The sequence below is a fragment of the Oryzias melastigma genome, linkage group LG14 (assembly GCF_002922805.2).
Source record: "Oryzias melastigma strain HK-1 linkage group LG14, ASM292280v2, whole genome shotgun sequence".
Taxonomy (NCBI): Eukaryota; Metazoa; Chordata; class Actinopteri; order Beloniformes; family Adrianichthyidae; genus Oryzias; species Oryzias melastigma.
In genome coordinates, this window is record NC_050525.1 from 2751204 (window position 1) to 2774347 (window position 23144).

General features: G+C 39.4%; 1 protein-coding gene and 1 long non-coding RNA gene across 3 annotated transcripts in view; one reads left to right on the forward strand and one right to left on the reverse strand.

Annotated features, from left to right (window-relative positions):
- The window catches only part of ncor1 (nuclear receptor corepressor 1), a gene marked incomplete in the record, with an annotated part of 125602 nt that overhangs the window by 69657 nt on the left and 32801 nt on the right, over nt 1–23144 (forward strand). For both annotated transcript variants that reach the window (XM_024264937.2, XM_024264945.2), the window contains 7 exon segments: nt 771–825; nt 1986–2087; nt 9502–9632; nt 12379–12671; nt 15364–15429; nt 20718–20854; nt 20950–21043. In XM_024264937.2, the coding sequence (XP_024120705.1) occupies nt 771–825; nt 1986–2087; nt 9502–9632; nt 12379–12671; nt 15364–15429; nt 20718–20854; nt 20950–21043 (878 nt within the window).
- Nucleotides 21877–22979, reverse strand: LOC112141784. Its single transcript, XR_002918456.2, has 3 exons — nt 22826–22979; nt 22674–22753; nt 21877–22581 (listed from the first exon to the last, which is right to left on the reverse strand). It is a non-coding gene; the product is annotated as an uncharacterized LOC112141784 (long non-coding RNA).

A 23144-nucleotide genomic window follows, 5' to 3' on the forward strand; every position in this document is an offset into this window, starting at 1 on the left:
ACAATCTGAGTCTGAAGACAGAATTGTGGACCTTGAAATATCGCTGCTATCGTAGCTCCGACACGCAAAGGAGAAGCCATCTTGCTATATTGACCCCTGTTACGTCACACGCACCACGTGACCAAAACAGAGCTTTTTACCCGGAAGAGACAGGTTTGCCAAATTTGCATATGGATTTGCCACAAAAACACCATATTATTTCAATATCTCTTGCTCAAAACACGGCAAAACATTTGGAAATTGTAAATATAAGGTGAAATACAGTTAACACAGAAAAAGACCCACAACCCCATTACTAACCCTTTAAGGTCTTACTCTAAGCTAAAAACACAGTGAAAGCTAAGCTTTCTATTGCTGGTCATCCTAGTTTCTGAAGTTTGACTCCAGGGCGATCAACCTTTAATGGCCTTTGTTATGAATAATTAAAGGATATCTAAATAAGTTTGCCTTCAGTAAGTTTTTCATTTATATAAAACAATTGAGGTAGTCCAAAGAGGTTGCTCAAAGAATGTCACTGAAAAAATCATAAGGCAAAAGTAAAATTATTTACTATTTTAATGCTGCAGTTGAAGTGAGAATACTTGAAACTTCTGGTCCAATTAATTCTATAACATTTCAGCAAACTCAAGACCATAAGAGTAATTTGGAGTACCCCGCCATACAAGACGTGATGAGGTGACAGTGGAGGGGGAATTTAAACTTTATTTTAAAGCATCAAGTGCCATAACTGTACTTTTTGTTTCGCTCTAAAATCAGAATTCTCTTTACAGGTTTGTACAGCACCCGAAAAACTTTGGCTTGATTGCTACATATCTGGAGAGAAAAGTAAGATGTGGCTTTATATTTCTGTATTACAACTGTCACAAACGGGTAGACGGCTGGTTCCATGTGCAGCAGGTTTATTAGATCAGACAGGAAGACGGGGATCAAGCACAGCTAAAAGTCCACAGAGCTAAATCGGAGTCAGACAGGCAGAGGTCATCGGATCATCAAAGAAGGCACTAGAGGTGTCGAGGTCCAGGCGAGGCTCGGGGCAGGCGGCAGGCAATCAGGTTATGCTGGCAGGGTGGCAGAGACAATAATTTACCTATGTGTCCTGTGGGTGATTGTCAGATGAGAGTCAGGTGAGCGGCATCCAGGAACTGTGCACTGGGGTTGCTGGGAGATGTAGTGTTAGTTCTCAGGAGATGGATCTTGCTGGTGACCAGAGGAGCTGACGGAGCTCTGAATCCTGACAACAACCTGTCAATGTCAATAAAGTTGGAATCCAGACTTAACGAAACTAAATTCAGCTTCTGGTAATTTTTCTATTTTTTTTCCCCTAATTTCTATTTTCTGAATTATGATCTTTAAAGTCGTTTTTATCTGGTGTTTTTATGCTTTTATGTAACTTATTTATACGTTTCATTCTTAACGTCTACTTTTAACTGTAAATGTTTTCTAATATCTTAATTGTTGTTTTTATTGTTCTTTGGACTTTTAATGTACAGCGCCTTGTTTGGCCAATGGCCATTTGAAGGTGCTATATAAATTAATAAAACTTAAACTTAAAGTCCCACTCAGATCATCTTCAGCTCTGTTTTCAGTCTTCCCAGTCATCTTTCGATCATGCTACTTTTAGCCAAAATGACAAAAAAGAACCTTGTGTCGTTTTCTAGGACTTAGTTTCTGCAGAGCAGCAGGAGTTCATTAGAAATTCCCCTCTGAGTTGTTAAGTGCGCTCTCCTGCCAGCAGGGAGCTTGTGACTTGCTGCTGTAGCTTTAATGTCATGGCTACATGCTTTTTCAAACAACTTTCGTTTTTTATCTGCTCTTGATTCACAACAATTTGAATAAAATACTCAGAGAAGTAATTTTGATCTTAATGTTCTTTATGAACGTCCTCCACCATCAGAAAAACACCAAAAACACCAGTTTCATTGTAGTTGATCTTTTGCTCTGATAGAGTACACACATGAGAGTTAATGTTGTGTGATCTGTTTCAGAGTGTGGCTGACTGTGTCCTGTTTTACTACCTGACAAAAAAGAACCAAAACTATAAGACACTGGTGAGACGGAACTATGGAAGACGGAGAGGAAGAAATCAGGTAAACCCAAACTTTCCTAAATATAAACCAAAACAAATCTTCCTCAGTAGAACAGCAGGAGCCTCTATGTCGATGCTCAGACGGCACACCTGAGTTTCATGGTCTAGGAGAGGAATCCACAGAGACTTAAACGTGACAACTGATGTCATCATGTGTCTCCTCAAACAGCAAACAATGAATCTGTGACAGATGGATCCTCATCATATAATGTTTTTCCTACAACTGTTTGGGTTTTTGAATTTATATGCATCTTCAAACGCATAGCAATGTACAAAATGAACATTTCTACCTGTCGGCTGCTGTGCGATGGAGTAAATAATCTAAACACAAAAAGACCACTGTTGTGGTATCTCTTCATATGTCACATTGAGTCTTTTTCCTGTGAAATTTTCTGTCTTTATTTGCTCTGGTGTTCGTTGGGTTCTGAATGAAAAAGTCTTTACTTGTGGCAACCTTAAGGCTTTGCTCTGCTGTGTTAGACAAACAAAGGAAATGAGATGGTGGAACTTGACTCAATAGATGAGTCTGCTGTAATCATCAATGCCTGCTTTTTTTTTTAGACACTATCAGTCTCCTTTAGCAAATAGCTTCGTGTAACTGCAGGCGGACCACTTATTTATGATAATTCCAGATGCGTGAGACTGGATAGAACAGGATCACTATTTAGCTTGTGATCTTCAGCTTTTTTCTGCTTTATTTCTGCTGTTATGAACTGAGGATGTATTCAGACTGGCCACATTTGATTTCCTTAAAGTCAACCAGAGTTTGTTTCCCCTGATAATCCAGAACACATTTTCAGTCTGAATACACCCAAGCAGATCCTGGTCCAGGATTTTCAATGCCACAACCATGAGACACAGCAAAAAATGAATGCAGGCTCGCTAAAACAACTTTTAGTGTGATACACATTACCTCTTCCACCGTCTTTTCCAACAATCACAAACAGTAAGCACTTATCAGTGTGCCATCTTAGCCGTTGACTCCTCGGTAACCGTCTTCCAGCATGCCCCCACTTTACCAAACCAATAGTAAAAAGAGTTGAACCTGACGTTGATGCAGACGTTCAACATATATGAAATATAAAGTTTGAATTAGTGAACTAGTCTGACAAGGATTGCAAAGCAAAGAACTTCCATTATTCTTTCTCTCATTGCTTTGCCCCGCCTTCATAATTCCTGGCCAATGACAGAAGAGCTCTTTATTCATTAGTTCTGTATTTTTTTTATTTTAGTTATTTTATATATTTATTTATTTATTTGCAAATGCAGCGAAAGAGTACTGCACTCAATTTTGTTGTATAGTGTACAATGACCGTAAAGTTAATCTTTCGTTCATGTGGTTTTGTTGAAAAGCTTTGGTTTAGAACAGAAGTGTCCAGGTGACCGCAGTCCAAATTCAGACCAAGTGCAAGGTTCAGGACTTGATCAAATTAAGCAAACTTTTCCAGTCTGAATACATCCTGAAGTTTTTGAAAACAATAATCTGAAGAGAACATGTAGAATTTCTGCTCATTTTGATTGTATTTTAGTACTGCAAATAAATTATCTTAAATCTTAAGTTCTACCATGATTCCCATTTCACCTAAACCAAAGGAAAGAATTCCCTTTTTTCCAATCTATGGGTTGTGACACTGAAGAGTACCACATTTGTTCATCTTTTGCCAATAAATGTAGATAAAATTAAAAGGCTTAGCAGTGCACAAAAAAAGCTGTGTATTTGTCTTTGATGACATGAGATTGTAGTTAAGTTATTGCAAAGGTTGTGTTCCAAAGATAACCTGCAATTGATAAAATGTACAAAGTAGGATTACAGATGTTTAGGGGGTGAAAACCCCTCACCATTCACATCATTTGTGTTCTTGGACATTATGTGTTTGTGTTTTCATACATTCCTCTCTTGATTTAACTCAGAAAGTTCAAACCTTCAGAAAGTCCAGAATTATAGAATGAAAACACAGATCTCATCGCGATCAAAGATTTACGTAACTTTGGAGAACTGAACACATTCTGCAGAGCAGACATGGCACAGAGGAGACTGATAGGGAGGGTCTACAGCTAATCCGGACACAGAACAAAGTCTGATGTTAAAAAAAAAAAAAAAAAAAAAAAAAAAAAAAAATCGAATCGGAATCGATTAAAAAAATAGTTAATTGATTAATCGCAAACCTAGGAAAAATTTATCCCAAAGCGCTTCACAGTCACAGACCCATTCACCCATTCATACACACATTCACACACTGAACATTTACAACATTAAGAACATTTATTTTAATTAAGGCTGTCAATCGATTAAAAAAATACATTAGAAAATCCCACTTTCGTGTTGTGATTACTCACTATCAATCACAATGTTTTACCAGGTGAATTTGATAATATGCAGCTTTTGAACAAAAACAGGCCATTTTTATTGTCTAAAATGTTTAAATTGATCAAATGTTAACCAGAAATGTAACTTGTGAGCACAAACCACATTAACAGAAAGATAATTAGAGCTGTAAAGACTTTTATGTCCGCAGTTTTACTCCAAAAAGACGAAGATTTTAGCATACAGCCATAAGATCCTGCAGACCCAAAGTAAAAATATAACGTTCCAGTCACTGTTCTGCTTTAAAACAATGTTCTGGACAAAAACACACAGTAAGAGGTGAGCTTTCTCTCTGAATTGATGCTTTATTTAACCAAACATGACGATCAGCATTTATATCACTTTCCTTTGCCGCTGCAGTCGAGGCTCAGCGTCGTGTAACCATGACAACACATTGGACCATGGATATAATAGCCTGCTTTATGTGAAAATGCGATCTAAACCAAAAATAAATGAATAAATAACAAGATTGAAGTAATAAAAACCAGACTGAATATGCATTTCTTCTGTAAACAACTCTGGTAAAAGTGGGATAATACCTGCTGAAGCCTGCATCGCAGAGGCAAAGCGAAAGACTGCTGCTCCATGAGGTGTGATGAATTTGTGTTAATGACTATGGACCCATTAATTCTTTCTGATTAATTGCGTGCGTTAACGCGTTCATGTTCATGGCCTTAAAAAAAAAAAAAAAACATGCTAAATTGCACTGAAAAAACCCTGTAAAACAGCAAGACTGCAGAGGGTGTGAAGTGTGATATAGCAAGGACAACCGTACTTCAGATTTGAGTTTGTGAGTCTCTAACTTGTTTTTATCCTGTGGGCTCACACATATTATTCATATGTTGTGAAGGTTTAGATGCAGGCAATTTTCTGACTGCTGAAGAGTGTCCTCATTTTTTACTTTTTTAATTTGTCTTATTGTGTGTGCTTATTTAACTTTTTAAAATGTTATGTTTTTACTTTGCTTTTACTGTACTTGTATTACATTTTGTTTTTAACTTTGTTCTTATAGGGAGACGATTTTACCATCAGTCCAGGGACAGCAGATGAAAAATAGCTTTTGAGCTAACTCTGGTGCATTGGCAGGAATGCTTTTTAATGTGCAATGTCCCTGTCAAATAAATGAATAATAACAATTTAATGTTGAACGAACAAGAAATTTTACTGATAAAATAATATTTTATGTTTTAGTTTTCCAGAATATTTTTTAAATTATGTATGCATTTCCAATGCAGTTCTTTATTGTAGTCCAACTGCAGCAGGTTTGACCATTTGGAGTAGACACAAATGTGGTGCATGTGTTCCTCTGGAGGAAAGGACATTGGTGGTGAGCTTTCAGCAGCATGATTTGAATGAGCGAGCTGGGTCGGTGAAGGGAAAGGGCAGACTGAACAACAGGAGCGGTGGAATGTAGGGCACATGAGTGAAAGTGAGTTTAGGTCTGGGAGGGGATGGAGAGAGATGGAGTCTTCACTGCTAGCTCATCTGCTGAGTTTGTGCTGTGGCTTTTTCCCCCCTATCTTTCACTTTTCTTCATTTCCTCAGACAGACATAGAGAAGGGGAGAGCAAAAGAAACTACCCCCCATTTTTAAAGCCGTGATGGTACAGCCCTGCCATCCGACAGGCCCAAAAGATTCACTGTGCCTTTGCGAGTGCCAATCAAAGAGGAGTGCTCAGCAGGGATTACCTTGAGTGACCCTGCATAGATTAGTGCGTGCATGTGAGATGGACAATTCTTTGGGCGGCTTAAGCGGCCTGATGACACGCTTTCCTGGAATATGTGCGGCAATGCCGTGGCCCAGCAGCCCTTCTAAGGAGCTCCTCCATGGCGCTGTCCTGCCCCTCCACTGCTGCCGATACCAGCACTATGGAGGCACCGGAGGGTAATTTCACATTTGCAACTCGAGTAAGCTTTGGCACACAGCAGAGGCGAGGCTTTTTCTGAGCAGCAAATGAACGTGCAGGTATGTCACCAAGTTTTAGACCGCAGCCTTTCAGTTTTAGACCAAACCACATTTGTGCCATTGATTTCTAATTTGGTTTTTACCTGTTTTAGCCTATGTCCCACCATCGATTCCTTTTTTTTTTTTTTTTTGCTGGGGCATTTTGTTTCATAGCCTACATGTTATTTGGAGAGTTGCAGGCTGCCAAACACAGCTATTTTAGGGTAGGTTTTCTAGGACATGTGCAAGCAAGGATTTTGTTTAACAGCCAAGTCGAGGCTTTGTGGTTTTGCATGTGTTGGCTAGATATTTTGGCATTTTAACTTTTGTGTCACCATTTTTAGCTTTTCATGACTAAATTAACAAGACCAGATAAAATAGTGATTGTTCACGTTGTCTGCTAAGCCTTAAGGATCAAAGCTTTCATCTAAAAAAAAAGTTTTCTGAACTTGTGCTGGCGTTCTGTGTATGAACATGGATTCAAAATGAAAATTGTGCAGACTTTAGTCTTTCTCTTGTGATGTGGCTGCATACAGTATATAGCAAGCAAAATATCTGAGTTTCGTTTTGAACTTCTTTTTTTAAGAAGGTAAATTTATATTTTCACTTTGGGTTTCATTTGGTTATCTGTCTCAGAGCTAAACCCTCATTTTTGACCCATGCAAAGTTTTAAAGTGCATGTAGACTCCTTTACTATTCAATAAAACCTTTTTATTTTTTTATGTGCATTCATAACTGGGTTCACTGTACTAGCTGTGAAGCTTTCAGGTTTTTTATTCTCTGTTTTACAGTAGGCTTTTAATGATGATAGAGGTGTTTTTAAAATATATGCAAATTGTGAGGTTGTAGAGCTAATATAAGACGATAAACCAGAACATTTTATTGTACTGCTATGAGTTATGATGCAGCCCAGAGCTGTGGTGAACCTGCAGATACTGATCATGTGAGTCCACCAGGAAGTCTGCATATAATTCAGACACAAGCCTCCACTGAGTCTCCATGTTGTCTTCTGTAACTGCAATGTGTCTTCTGTCTGTAGGCTGTAAAAGTTCAACCGAGTGCGTCAGGTTCAACAAGGTTCAATTCACATCCAGCTCCTCAGTTTATTGTTTGATTTGCTCAGCGCTGGAACAGGCCGTCATTGTGCAGCATAAGCTTCAAGTTTCAGAGCGAAGTGGTTTCCCTGTTTTCACCTTTCAGACAGCAGATAAAATAAAGGGAAAAAAAACACATGACAATAAAACACTTGAAGGGGAAAAAGTATGGAGCTACTGCTTCAGCTAATTCGGAGCTGTCAGCGGTCATGGTTCCTACAAAGAGACCTGCAAGCTTATCCATGGTCCAGATGACCCCACTTTAATGTAAACAAGCCTAGGAGAGCGGAAGGGTTAAAAGTTTTATATTGTGCAGATAAAAAAATTCGAGGAATTAGAAACGTAACTGTCCTACTTGAAGTGATTTTGCCACCTTTACATTGTGACAATTGTATTTTTGTGTTGTTTTGATCTGTTGTATCATAAATATGGGTCAATTCATTTTAAAGATACTCCTCATATCTATCCAGAGATGATGAACTCTTTTTTTTTCTTTTTTAAAGTAAACACAATTTTTTTTGTCTAAAAAAATTAGACAAATCCACTTCCTAACCCAATATCTATCTAGACACAGATAACATTTGGTAAGTGCTGCCTTTCTGCTTGTTGGCTGTTTGTATTTAGACCTCAATATTGAAGGCCACATATACTAATAGGTTAAAAGGATATGATGAGGCATCCAGACTGCTGGTGTTCAGTCATGTCACAGTAATATAGACTCACATTCTCTTACTTACTTTTTTACAAGCTAAACCTGACGCTTTTCTGGAGTCTATATCGTTCTGCGTTTTAACACTGAGAGAAGCACATTCCTTGGCCCCATCTGGTACCAGCATGGGATGTTTGGTTTGGCATCACCAGACTTGTTCCAGCACAGCACTTTCATGGAACATTCAGGAGGAAGCATTCTGTGGCGAACCGCCCCAGTAGTCTTCATAAAGAATGTTGCTCTGTCCTCAATCTTTGTCATTTTATGTTTATAATAAATTAAAAAAAAAAAACAACTATACAGGTAAATACATATGTATATTTATTTTTAGGGGATTAATTTACAGCCTTGTCAGGAAATTATTAGAGTATGTAGAATTTATGTCGTAGCTGCTGTTTTTATTATTCCCTAATGATCAAAACTGAACTGACTGAAACTGCTGGCCTTTTGAAGACAAATGGTTTATCTAGTAACCCCTTGATGTTAGCTGCCTGAAGGTACTTATTTATGCAAACATTCAAACATAAATGGTAAATGGTAAATGGCGTATACTTGTATAGCGCTTTCTACCCTCCTTCGAGGGCCCAAAGCGCTTCACAGTCACAGACCCATTCACACATTCACGCACACATTCATACACTGGTGGTGGCTCCGCTGCCGAACACTGGCGCCAACCTCCCACCAGAGGCAATTTGGGGTTCAGTGTCTTGCCCAAGGACACTTCGACTCATGGGCGGGCAAGGCGGGAATCGAACCCGCTCACTTCTGATCAGGAGTCGACCGCCCTACCACTGCACCACGGCCGCCCCATAACATAGTTCAATTTCTTATTGTAGATCTTTCTGCTTTTATCCAAGTTAATGATCAGATCACGTGTCAAACTCATATACACAATGCGTCAAATTTAAGGGCCATACCATTGAAAATCGACTTTTTGAGCTTTAAATGTTCATTCTTCGCTTTAAACAAACACAAAGCGCTATTTTGATCCGTTCACACATTTTTAGAAATTCTTTAAAAGCACCGCCGACCACTAGCCCCTCCCATACTCATGAAAACAAGAGGGTTCTGACGGGGTGACGTACACACTTGAGAGTGGCTCCTTCCCACTTAAATAAACTGAACTGCCACTAATGTTAACTTTTAACTTTAAAGTATTAAGTGTAAAAAGAACATGAAGTATACTATTCACTCTATTGTCTTTGAAGTAATCTTATATTTGCTGGGTCAGTGTCACAGTTGAATATTTAATGTTTATATTTCTTATTGCTTATTCAACTAATTGAATTTTTCTTCTATTCAGCAAATAACACGTCCCTCACAGGAAGATAAGACAGAGGACAAGAACGAAGAGGACAAATCTGAAAAAGTCGAGAAAAAAGAGGAGGAGGAGAAGAAGGACGAGGAAGAGAAAGATGAAAAGGAGGATTCTAGGTTTGTTTTCTATAAATCTGTCCTCTAATTTGGTTCTTTGTTAGATTCCAAAAGTGTTGCACCCAAATTCACTGTGTTGAATTCAAATCATTATCATTTTTGCCTGGTACTAGTAGAGATTGGTATTGTTAAGATTTTATCGATACTGCTCGTCAATCCAGTATTTTTATCTGTGTTCTTATCTTTTCTGGGTGAAAACATGGAGAAGACAAATAACAAACTATGTAGATGAAAACCTTTTTTTTTCCTTTCAAACAAACGTTAATTTAGCAGTAGAATAAAATTATGAATTAACAGTAATGTGTCTTTGTAATAATAACAGACACCTTAGGGTAACACTTGAAATAAACAATACAACCAAGAACCAAAATGCAGAGTAGGTCTGCCCAAAACGATTATTTTAAGAGTTGACCAATCATTATTAGTCGACTGATCGTGTCATTCATAAACTGGATGTAAAGCACGCCTCTTAACTATCATTAGCTTTAAACTAACTAAAAAAAGACAATTAAGATCACAGTTCATTAAACTTTTAATGAATCCTGCAGCTTCTTTCCTTCATTATGTGGTGGAAAAAATGTTAGATGTATAATTTCCGCCACAATTAGTTTCTGGTAATAAAACAAGATTAAATTAAATAAGGTCGACACCTGAAACATGGAACTATTTTTCACTAAAGATAAAGTTTTGGCCTCTCTGACTCAGATCTAACTAAAGTGCATTTTGTGGTCCTGAACGCTCACAGCTGTAGTCAACTTCACTCCACTCCAACTCTGTAGAATTCCAGACTGTCCGATGTTCTTGCTGGATGCAGGAAAGTGATGATTTCTCCATGTCTGCAGAAAGCCTTGATCTCTGTAGAGAGCAGATGTTCCTTCAGCAGAGACATGTCTCTCTGAGAGAGGTTGCAGAGATGCATACAAACATTTAGCTAGTCTTGACAGTGTGATGAAACACCCCTCATTGTTAATCCATCATTATAGAGGATCATCTGTTTTAATTTGTTTTGCTCTCTCTTTACGCTGATGTTAGCTTAGCTAGATGCCGATCCCTCTTCATCCTTATCATGCTCAGTCACAACGTGCTTCTTCTCCAGGTGTTCATGCATTCCCGTAGTGCTGCTGTGGAACTAAAGTTCTGCCTTGCAGATTTTGCACAGGACGCTTTTTTCTTTTATTATTTTGTTTCCCACTTTTAAGCTCCATTGGCGTGTTGTTATGGTCCCTGAATCTTCCTTTAACTCCCTGTGACATCACAACTGACCCGGATTAGCACAACTGCACATGTGTGTCAAAGAGAATGACAGACGCGGCATTAGAAAGCGTGCACCGTAGTTTGGAGATAAATTTTAAAAAAAGAAAGAAAGAAACGACTAATCAACTAATTGTGGCAGCCCTAATGCAGAGTATATCAAATAGCCTCCTCACCTCAAAGAACAATATCTGTGGAAATAAAAGGTCAAAATATTATATTTTATTTCTTTTTACATTGTATATTGAATCATTTATTATTATTAAACCATTTAATCTGGCCCAATAAATATTGTGTTTTCATATGTTGTAAAACAAAAGGTTTTCATCTCTATAGTTTATCATTTATCTTCTCCCTCCTTGTTTTCAAACATTCAAGTATAGATAAGGATACTAATAATATGGAATCGATGACCACTATCAATAACAGTCATAGTATTGATAACATTTTAACTATACCCATCCCTATTCATGTGTGTTTTTGTGCAAGTCATTTTTCTGATCATTCCAGCACAACAAACACAGTGTTTTTCTTAGCGTGTATTTTACCCTGAAAGACATCAACCAATTAGTGCAATTTGCACTAAAGCCCCGGTCCCACAGGATTTGATGGACATATCACGGGTAAAAATGTTGGAAAATCTGCCAAAGGCGCTTAGACCATTGACTGTGAGAAATACTGGACTTCTCGAGCTATGAGGTACCCTATTGGAAATGCATTACACCACATGTATGCATGTTGATTCCGCGACCGTATATCGCCCGTTGCACCACCAGTCCGCTGCTAATAGCATCTGTATTGACATGATGAAATTTTTTTCCGTGATATTGCCGTGAAAGCCAATGGGACCGGCTCTTATTGTAGGATCATAACCCACAGCTTTTAGATTTAAAAAAGCATGTTTTGTCCAGATTCCACGTTTTTCATTCTTTGTAATATGAGGCCGCTTACCAAAACACTTGAAACATCTGGTCTGACCCATCTGACAACTTAGAACCCTTTGTGCCCCACAAGTCAAAAAGTTTGCCCATCCCTTACAAGTATATCCTGAGTACTGAATAGGACAACAGATGACATTTTGTACTCTGCACTCAGTCGCATGAATCCATCTCAGTTGTTTTCATCTTTCAAGTGTGGCGAGTGTGACGTGTGTCAGGCACATGCTCTCTTTTAGTTGTGATGATCTATTAAACATTTGTCCAACTGCCTGTATCAGTAAAAGTTGTTTGCTTTTTACAGTTGTCGGTTACTATTTTCTACTAAAACCTCCACCTGTGTATACGTTTATGCTGCTGTGACACCTCAGATTTGGAGCAATTATCCCGTAGCCAACCTGTTGATCTGTCAGTCTAGCTTGAGTCCAAATAGTAAGATTGTAAAACAAAGTTGTTTTAAGGTGGAGTTTTCATAAGAGAAGCCCACAAGAAGAGGCTGCTCTTGCTGCATCAAACTGAGATTTGTTTGAAAAGATGTGTTTCCCTCTGCTAAACCACAGGGACATCGGCAAGGACAAGGACAAATGTGACGGTGGGGAGGACGAGGACGGAAAAGAGCAAAACGCACCGCGTGGCAGGAAGACCGCCAATAGCCAGGGCCGCCGTAAAGGAAGAATCACCACGCGCTCCATGGCCAATGAGGCTGCATCGGTGGCAGCTGAGGAGGCTCCTCCCCCTGCCCTTGAGCCCGCTGTGGCAGATCCTGCTCAGCTCTCCAAGTCTGACCCAGCACAGAAGGGGGCCAAGGAGGCAAACAAACCTGGGACTCCAGTAGCTTCAGTGGATACTAAAGGTAAAAGGATTGATCACTTAATGAACAGCAGTGACTGACAGAAAAACCTGTTTAATGTTTCAGAAATCACCAAATTCACAAACAAATGCATCTTATCATGTCTTGATCAAAGCATTGGAGTTTTTTTTTCCCAGGGATTAATAGCTGTTTAAAACATACAGTTATGATATGATTGTTTTTAACTCTATAAACAGACCACCAGATTCTTTGGTTTCTCAGACTACTCTAAACAAACTTTTATTGAGGATTTGGTTGGTTATAGTGTCAAAGAGTTCTTGTGATCTTGAATGTCCAAGTTCAACATGTACGTACATTTTTTAGTCAATTTTTGAGGCTCTGTGTACAAATAATGCTGCCATTAAAAACGCTGAAAATTAAGCCAGTTGAACTTTGACCAATTAGATGGATATCTTCATTTTTCATTGTCTCAGGCACAATGAAATAAAAAAGCGCTTCCAATTACAGACTGTGATTGTGTCAGAATTCCCCCCCTAATCATTATATAATGCGTTCGCCATTTTTAGTGCTGTCTGAATCTACTAGTTCCAAAATCGAGTGCACTGGAAATTACCCAAAAGTGTTTGCAAAAAACTAGCATACATCGATGGTCACTAGATTAGCGGATGTAGACCACAATGCATTGCGGTTGAACAATTTCAAACAAAAAAACGTGTTTAAATGCAATATTTGAATGAACCATCCACATTTTCACCATCAGAACACAGTGGAGTCCCTTTGTGAAATCAGTGATGTCATCCGATGTTTAGAAAAACGAAAGAAAAGTACTGAGCATCATGTCTGAATTACCTTTAAAATCCAGAGCGCTATATAGTCCCGCACTGTATAGTTTTTTAGTAGTTAGGGGTTGGGGGGGAATTCGGGCAAAGCCTGTGATTTGGTAGTGACATATGGATGGTGTCCTTTTCCAAACAACGGAGTGCCAACTGTTTGGACATTGATCATGAAGGAGAAATTGATAATTGCATTTTGTACCCAGCTGGAATTATCTGGCACAGAGTTCTTCATATGTGGGAATAGAGCAGTGAAAGAAAAAACCTGGAGCAAAATCCACCTGATTTATACCGCTTTGACATTCCTCATCTAGCCTCTTCCAACTGTGAGGACATGCACTAGTATCAAGAAGTGACAGACCTGTGTGAACAACACCATGTACCAAAAACCTGTCCAACTTTCAGCACATTCTTGAACATGCCACATGTACCTGGTGTGTAGGTTGCTGAATAGACTTTGTACGTGTCAGGGTCTTTGTACGAGTAATATTCTGGCTTTTGTTACTAGTCAATAGGGACTTTGTTGTCAAAATTGTATCTGCTTTTCAGAACAGTTAGAATATAATTACTTAAAATGTTCTAGGTTTGTTTGGCTTATTTACATTTGTTGATATTTAAATTGTACATTTGTTATAGCATGATTAGTTGGAGAATTTGGATTATTGATTATTATTGACTGTCATGAGACAGAAGCAGGAAGTGTTATTCGGTTAACATTTAGGGTGGATTCACACCTGCCTGTTTTAGTTGGTTAAAACAGAACAGGGTTTGTTTCCCAAACTGTCAGTCTGGATCAAGTGTACAGGGGTAAATTCAACAGACCATCAGCTTCCAGATTTGGTACAATTTACTTTGGTTTCATTCAGTGTGAAGAAAACCCCAGCCCAGTCCTATCTAATTCCAAACCTCACCAGCTGTTTTTGGAGCTAACAAATAGCCGGATATCAAAGGAATTAACAGCCGTGGAAGTCCCGTGGACAAATCCAGAGGAGGCAGTGCTTAGTTTATATTTGCCATTAGAGAGATGATGTGGTAGAGTCCATGTTTAGCTTCCCTGAAAAGTTCTGCGTGTAGGTGAAAAAAACGTCGACAATCCTCCCTGAGTCTGTGAAATGCATTCAAAAAAACTGGAACAGTTATTTGACTAACTTTTCAGAGGATTGTTGAGCTGAGATCAAAGACCTTCAGCTTGTCTTTGAGGATGCTGGGTGGATTTTTGTTTGTCATTTTGTATGTCATTTAAACAACTACCATCGATTCCTTCATGCTCAAAGTAGGTTGGGGGGGCAGCACTTCCTCTTAATGTCAAGGGTAGATCTGCAGGCTATATTAGTCCAAATGTTTACACGTCTCAGTGGCTGTCACAGAGGAGACTGGGCTGGAGTTCATTTGTCCCTCTCCGCTCTAACCATGCAGTTCTGTGAACTTTGTTGTGGGGAGGGGGTGGAGGGGGTGGAAGCAGCGTAGCTAAGCTGTATAAAGGAGGAGGAGCTTGCGTTTGTTTTTGTTTCAGATGTTATAGTGTAAGGGGTGGGAGGGTTTTAGAGTGCTGCTCGATCTGCCCACTTGTCTCCATCCAAGGCCATTTTCCAGAGAGGGAGGCTCAGCTCTCAGCTCCTACATCAGCTGACCAAGATGCCCTCCCCACATGGATTAGAGAGGAGGAGGGCTCAGTCTGGGACTGTGGGGACGGGGAGAGAGCAGAGAAACAAGGAAAGACGGGGGAGAGCATGAGAGGGTGAGAGGAGAGAACAGGTCTTGGCTGCCCCCGAGTATAAACAGATTAGTAGATTAGTGACCATGAGAAGCGAGCGGCTGAAGAAAAGGAGTGCCATTCGTTTTCTCCTTCTTTCTTCCTTCTGCCAGTGCTGATGGGACTTTCTCTCCTCTTTGTGATTTAGCTGGTGCCGGGGAAACAGGAGAAACTTCTCGCTGGACTGAGGAGGAGATGGAGGTTGCCAAAAAAGGTATTGTTTTGATTCATTTATGCCTCTCTCATCCCTCTCTCTTTCCTGCCTCCGCATACGGCCCAGACTCTTATTCTTTTCATGATCTTTATTTGTTTCTCCGTTTTGTGTGTATGTTTAATAAGCTGACCTCGTAGGGTTTTTCCCCGTCCATTCCCTGCATGCACTAACATTTCTACAAGGAAAAACAAGTGCATAGTTCAAGAGTCACAAGGGCCTAGCATATTTATTAGTGGCTTTCAGAATGGAACATGTGAAGGTTTTAATTTTGCTTTTGTAGAAATAATTCTGTGGAGTTCAATTCCTTACACACATATTTTGCGAGTGTATCATGATATGTGACATGCACATGGGTTTTGAATCTAAAGGAAATAAAGGTTGCATCAGCAAAAAGAATTTCTAGCGCATAATAATTTTATGCTTTTGCAAATTCCATTGTCTATATTTAAAAATCAGTATCTGTAGCATAATTTGAGCATGTGAAAAAAGATGTTCAGCAGTTAAAGCGTTTGTACTCATGCCAAAACGTTTTCAGTATTGGGAAATGTTTTTTTTAAGTCCCCAAAACAGCACAGACACGCACACAAGTTTTCTTTTCTAGTGCACATACAAGCGCACACACACACACACCCACACACACACAGGCAGAAATGCAAATGCAGACTCATGGTTTTAAGATCAGAGTTTTTAACCTCAATGAACAACCAATCAGCACCTCTTCCTGTCAGCAACACAGTTGTTGTGTTACCTCCCACTAGCCAATCAGACTGCACAATGTTCTGATGATTCAAAATTGATTTTCTTTTGTTTTGTTTTTGTTGTTCAGTTTTTGTTTTGAAAACACTGGATTACTTTTAATATCTTCTTGACTGCAGAACTCAACCTTTAACGTCCCACTCTGATTATCTTTTGATCAATTTTCAAACTGTTCCCTGTGGTCTTTTAATGATTATTTTAGCCAAAAAGCCTGTGTCGGTATCTAAAGGACAGTTTCTGCAGAACAATGAGTTGTGAGCGAGGCTGTTGGCACAGAGCAAACCAGCCCCCTCCCCTTCTCTGTTAAAGAGAACTCAGTCCAAAGGATTTTCTACGTCACAAATAAGCTCTTTCAGAAAAAAAAATTTCTGCTCCTCATTCACAAATATTCAGAAATGCATTTTTAATCCGAATTTTATTTATTTATGTCCTCCACCATTAAATAAATGACACAAGAACATGTAAAAAACACCAAAAACACCATTTTCATCTGAGCGGAACCAGGTCAGTGAAGCCAGACATCCTCAAATATGTTAAATCTGGAGGTTCTTTTTTTTTCGTCATAATTGGAAGAATAACTATGGTTCTTTGCAGGCACAGAATATGTGATTGTAAAGACAAATGTGCAAAAAGTTTACCTTCACTTAGTGTTGCTTGAGAACAATTCCAAATCAGTCGATGACATTGGATCATTTAGCAAACATAACTAATGAAAACACGGCATTGAGGATAAGAGTTCAGATGCTGGGGAGCCTGGTTCTTCTGAAGCAGGATGGAAGATGAAGCTTTAGGATTTCTATGTCACTCCTTTTAGTCATGACCCGTTCAGTCAGACCTGATTCAAAGTCACTTTGATGCCGTCACACATGGAGACTCATGCAGAAATCCTCAACAGCTTTTTACCAAAGTTTAAACCTTTAGTACAGCACTAATGTGTGATAGTTTCAGGGGCAGATGTGGACTGTGAACTATAGTGTGTGTTTTGTTGTCTGTAAATTTGAATCCTACCGCAATTAATACACCTGAACCATTTAGGACTTTTTTAAGATGCTGTTTATTTTATTGCCATCCTGAGTTAGTCTAGAGATCCATACGAGGGTTTCACTTTTCTTGTGTAATTTAGAGTACTTTTCCTTTGTGTCTGGGAATAAGTCCCACACTACCATGCAACGTGGCCAAATACTTTGTTCAATGCAAAGAGTTTAGGAACAACGGAAAGACTTTTGAGACATTTTGGAAACATTTTCAGGACTCGTTATGAGCCTCTGAAACTTTGTGTTGTAGAAGTTCTCAAGCAGCTTACACTTTCATTCAGATGCTTGAAAGAAATTCACAAACCTCATATTTTCAAAATCACTAATGAGTAAGCTCTTCTCCATGAATGCACGTGTAGTATCTTGCTGAGCTGCTTTGTGTTTTCTACCACTCCTCAGATCAAAAATGTGCCCCTCCATGTCTCTGACCAACTAGCAATCAAAAAGATCAAACCTTCCGAGGACATTCCTAGGACATATCTTAAAATCATCAGTGGATAATGTGTTGCCATGAAAACGATAATTCACACATCTTAAGCTGAGCTTGGATTGTGTTGAGGCCAGCAGGGATAAAGATGTTGAGTTGGCTGAAGGATTTTCTTCCCGCTTCTTTTGGTCAGCTACCTGTTACATAATCCACGATTAGTTTCATGCTCTTGTAGTTAAAATGCTCAAGTCACTGCAAATAACTGAAGATGTTGCACTCAGAGTATTCAGATATATTTAGTGCCTGGAATTTTTTATGAAGGCTTATTATTCTGGAGCTGCATCAGTGATCTAGTTTGTTTTACGGCACTTTGTGTTGGAAACAGTAAGTAGAAGTGTGAGAAGTGTCACATCGCTGCAAGATTTTAAGAGGCAACACATATTGGTGGAGCTCAAGCCAGGGTCTCATTGTGCCGGTCCCAAGCCCGGATAAATACAGAGGGTTGTGTCAGGAAGGACATCCGACGTAAAATCTTTGCCAAATCAAATATGCGAATCAGACCTACGAAATCCATACAGGATCGGTCGAGGCCCGGGTTAACAACGACCGCCATCGGTGCTGTTCACCGACAGGGTGCCGGTGGAAATTGGACTACTGTTGGTGGAAGAAGGAGAGGAGGAAGGCGGGTTCGGAGGGAGAGAGAGAAGAGGAAAGTCACTAGTGTTGGACTGAGAGTTGGGACTTTGAATGTTGGAACTATGACAGGAAAGGGTAGAGAGTTAGTGGACATGATGCAGAGGAGAAAGGTAGACATACTGTGTGTCCAGGAGACCAGGTGGAAAGGTAGCAAGGCTAGAAGTTTAGGAGCAGGGTTCAAGTTGTTCTATCATGGTGGAGATGGGAGGAGAAATGGAGTAGGAGTTATCCTAAAGGAGGAGTTTGTTAGGAGTGTTGTGGAGGTAAAGAGTGTCAGATAGAGTGATGAGTCTGAAGATAGAAATGGAGGGTGTGATGTTCAATGTTGTTAGTGGGTATGCCCCACAGGTAGGATGTGAGCTGGAAGAGAAGGAGAAGTTCTGGTTGGATCTTGATGAAGTGATGATGAACATCACTGGAAATGAGAGAGTTGTCATTGGTGCAGATTTCAATGGTCATGTTGGTGCAGGAAACCGAGGTGATGAGGAGGTGATGGGCAGGTTTGGTATCCAGGAGAGGAATGTAGAAGGACAGATGGTGGTTGAATTAAGTGTTTTGTGAGCTACCGCTAGCTTAAGCATCCTATAAAGAGAAATAAAATAAATAAAAACAATCATTTGGCACAACACTTTCTGTAGCAACAGGCTTCATACTGATGTTACTGTGTGTGGTTTGATGCTCCAAGTTTGAAGTTACAACCTCAGTGACCAAAATCTAGTTCAGCTCAACAACTGCTCTGTTATGCTACAGAGAGACTACCAATAAAGTTAGTACCGTCTCAGACCGTGTCACGCTAATGCGGTCACGGACCGGCCCACATACAACGGGTGCTAACGGTCTACGGCGATGTCAGCTACCCACCTACCCACTTATAAACACAGAATAAACGTCTAACAGTTTGTGTAAAACTCAGTCTGTGTGCAGATTTGAATAAAATCACAACCATGCATCAGGTTATGCACTGTTTCCTATCTAATAATGTATATATTTATAAAAAAGTTTGAAATGTCATTAAATTGCTCAACTTTTTACAAAATCATGATTACCACACCCTTGGGATTATTTTTCTGATGATCAGTGTTTTTTCCTTTTTAAAATTGGACCAAAATACAAGACTATTAAAACATTTATAAACCATTAAAAGAATCTTCAAATTAATCCTGAAATGCACAAAGAGCCAATGCAGCGATTTTAAAACTGGTGTAATGTGTTCCCGCCCCCTGGTCCTCGTCAGAACTCGTGCCGCCGAGTTCTGTAATAATTGTAAACTAGCAAGAGATTTTTGAGGTAAACCAGAGAGCAGGGCATTACTATAATCTAAACGACTAAAAATAAAAGCATGCATCAGCACCTCTGTGCTGGCAAGAGAGAGGAATAGGCGGACTCTGGCAATGTTTTTGAGATGATAAAATCCTGTCTTGACCACATTTTTAATATGATAAATAAAATTCAGCTCAGAGTCTAAAAGTACGCCCAAATTTCTCAACAGTGAGAAGGATTAAAATGATTGAGCTTGGGTAAAATCATCTCTCTCTTGTCTTCAGGACTGATGATAAAAACTTCTGAACGAAGGCAGGATACACCCTGGACAGGTTGCCAGTCTCTCGAAGCTGCATCATTAATGTCCTCTATCATCAGAAAAATACCACAAAAACATGTTAAAAACACCAAAAACTATTTTTTTTCTGTCTGGGTCTTTAATCAAAAAAAGCCACCGGTGATGCGCAGGAGAAGAGATGCACTAAAAACTATGTTTCTCTTTTAACTCAGATGTGCCTTTTTTAAAATAACATTCTATATGTTTTTCTTTTATTTTGGACCTTGTAGTTGTAATTTGGCTTGACACAAATGCTAGAAATTAGACTTTTAATAATTCTGAAACCCTTTACCTTTATAGTTAATGTGATTTACACTAAAATACAAGAAACAAAAGTAAAATGATTGAAATATAAGAAATCTTTAAGGGGAAAATCTGTCCAAAAGATTCAGAAATAACTCCTTATATTTGGACTATTTCTGCTGGGACTTGAGCATTTACTTTTCCTTTTCTGTCTTTTCAGTGTTGATATAGTGTAAGAATTTTCTGAAGTCTTCGGCATCCCATTTTCACATTGCAGTAACTCTTGTGCTAAGAGGTCATCTGGACCCTACTAGACAGCGGGCTGGACTTTTTTTTTTTTTTAAAGCATTTTCTAATCTTCACTAGTGTCTGTATCAGACATAAAATCCTGTCCACCTTTGTCATGGAGGGATCATACATCAAAATAAGGGTGGGGTCATCTGGACCCAAGAAGAGAGCACCAGGGTTAACAAAAAAACCCAAAAACCTTTAAAGTCCTGTGTATGATGTGTGTGTTTATGTTTTGGTCCTCCAGGGCTGGTTGAGCATGGCCGAAACTGGATTGCCATAGCCAAAATGGTGGGCACAAAAAGTGAGGCACAGTGCAAAAACTTCTATTTCAATTACAAGCGGCGTCACAACTTGGACAACCTTCTGCAGCAGCATAAACAGGTGAAGCATTTGTGGACTGTTGTGTTGATTTTCATGACTTATCACTCTCAGCGATAACATGACTACAGACTGACTTCTGCTCGTCTTTTTCCCAGGATTCTCGGAGGGCACGTTCTGATAGATCTCAAAGGGAAGGCCAAGCCATGGCATCACCCGATGATGATGAGGACAACGCCGATGAAAGTGAAGGTCAGAGAGATGGTCGCTCTCTTTATGTGGGTTACAAATTCAGGCCAAATAAGGCTGAACAGGCTTCAGGCCCTTTCAAGCAAAGTTGAGACTTAAGAGGAAGAAGATAGAGAATTTATTGATGTGTAACAGTTGCAGTCGTGGGAAAGCAAATAAAAATTCTCCTTTGTAAGGTACAGTATATGCTGTTGGTTTCGAAATCTTAACGTTTGCTGACACTTTTATTGAGATAAGAAGAAATTATCAAATGTTTACAGTCATATGTTTTTTGGTCACATTCACTTGTCTTGTTCTTATTGGGAAACCCAAAGCTGGCTGTTTAGTTTGAGCCAAAGACTCTCACAAGACAAAGTCAAGTCTGAATCGGTAGTAGCAGTTTAACAGATCACAACACTCAGGGTTCAGATTGTGTTACAGTTTTAGGGTCACGGTTTAGATCAGTAACAAGAAAAAACAACACGATAAAACAATGAATGTTTTAAAAAATTTCCAAAACCTATATTTGATAAAACATATATAAGTACTTCAAAAGCATTTATCTTCACTCACATTTGCTCATTGATGCCTATTTATGATAATAAAACATCTTTGAACTTAGAACACAAAAAAGCTAAAACATGTTGTTTCTGATTACATTTTATTAATTTATTCATATTTAATTTTATTCTAAAGTATGTTTAAATCAATACACAAATACTTGCGTTATTGTGAGCAGGGAGGATCAAAAGTTCATTTTGGGTTTCATGCTTCTATTCAAGTTAGCGGCTGGGGGGAGTTGCGCTGAGTGGGTGTGGAGCGGTCCGTCACATGGAGCACAGAACTGAGCATGAAAGGATATGTGATCAATATTTCAGTATTATATATAATTGTTTGTTTGAATTGGATCTTTTCTGTTAGTAGGACAACCGACAGTTTGATCTAAGGGGCAAAAAGAAAACATACTTGGCCTTAAAATACTTTTAATTGTGTTGAGAAAAAAATCTGGAAAAAAAACGAAAATGTAACTTTAAAGCTATGATTGGAATCGTGGTTTGACTGAATCGTTGCATCTCTACTCATAATGTTTTAAATCCGTGCACTCAGTGCTTTATTTTTAAGCGCACAGACCCAGAGAAGGGTTAGAGTTAGACATTTAGCTTTGGATGCACTTAAAATCCGTGCAGACAATCCAGTGATGTGCATGTTGACTTCACGTAAATATGTGGGAATAACATCAGCCTTTATTTTGTCTGGTCACGATTGGAAACACAAATCCACATGATTGTTTGCACGGTTTCTCAGGACTGTTCGGAGCTCTTTTTCCTCATTCAAAAGCCGCCGGCTCACACGTCCCAAAGCTGGTTAGAGACACAATTCTCCTGGGACACGCGCAGCGCAGGGACTGTGGTCCGAAGCACACACCGTAACAAAGCTCCAAGCACCCCACCTCTGCTCGCAGTCAAACCAATGAGTCCGGCTGCTCCGCTCAGAGACCTGGCTCGCTCGTGCAGAGCAGCCCATCGGTCCTGTACAGGCTCCAGAATGAAGCGCCACACCGTCTGTGCATGATGTAAAATCCAGAGTAATGACACATGATCAGAATGGGTTGTTTACATGCACCAAGATCGGATCAGCAATCAGTATAACCCACCTGCAAAAGCATCTTAAGTTCCCAGTCTGAACTCTCTCCCGTCTGTAATATCTAAAGTTGAACTCAAGTCCTGGAGCCTCCTGTGTGAAAAGTTTAGATTAAGCTGGATGCCCAACTTGTGTTAATGTTGCTTCTTTTTTGTACATACACACCATTTATTCATGAGGCTCCAGATGTTGAGCTCAAGTCTCAGTTCTGTCCTGGCTGATGATCTGTCCTGCTGTCGAAATGGCAGCATATGCATTATTCAAGTGGAAAAATCAAGCCACAATATTTATTCACCAAAAGCATGTTTCCATCGTCCTCTGTAGGGAGGGCCCATCTTTGTTTGGTCTTACGTGTTTGATGCATCTGCAGTGTTGTTTCTGCACTTCCATCACCATGGCAACATCTGCTGTGTCTGAGGAAATACAAACCAAACTGCTTTGTGCTCCGAGTTTCTTTAAAAAGTGGGTAGTTATCAGATATCAT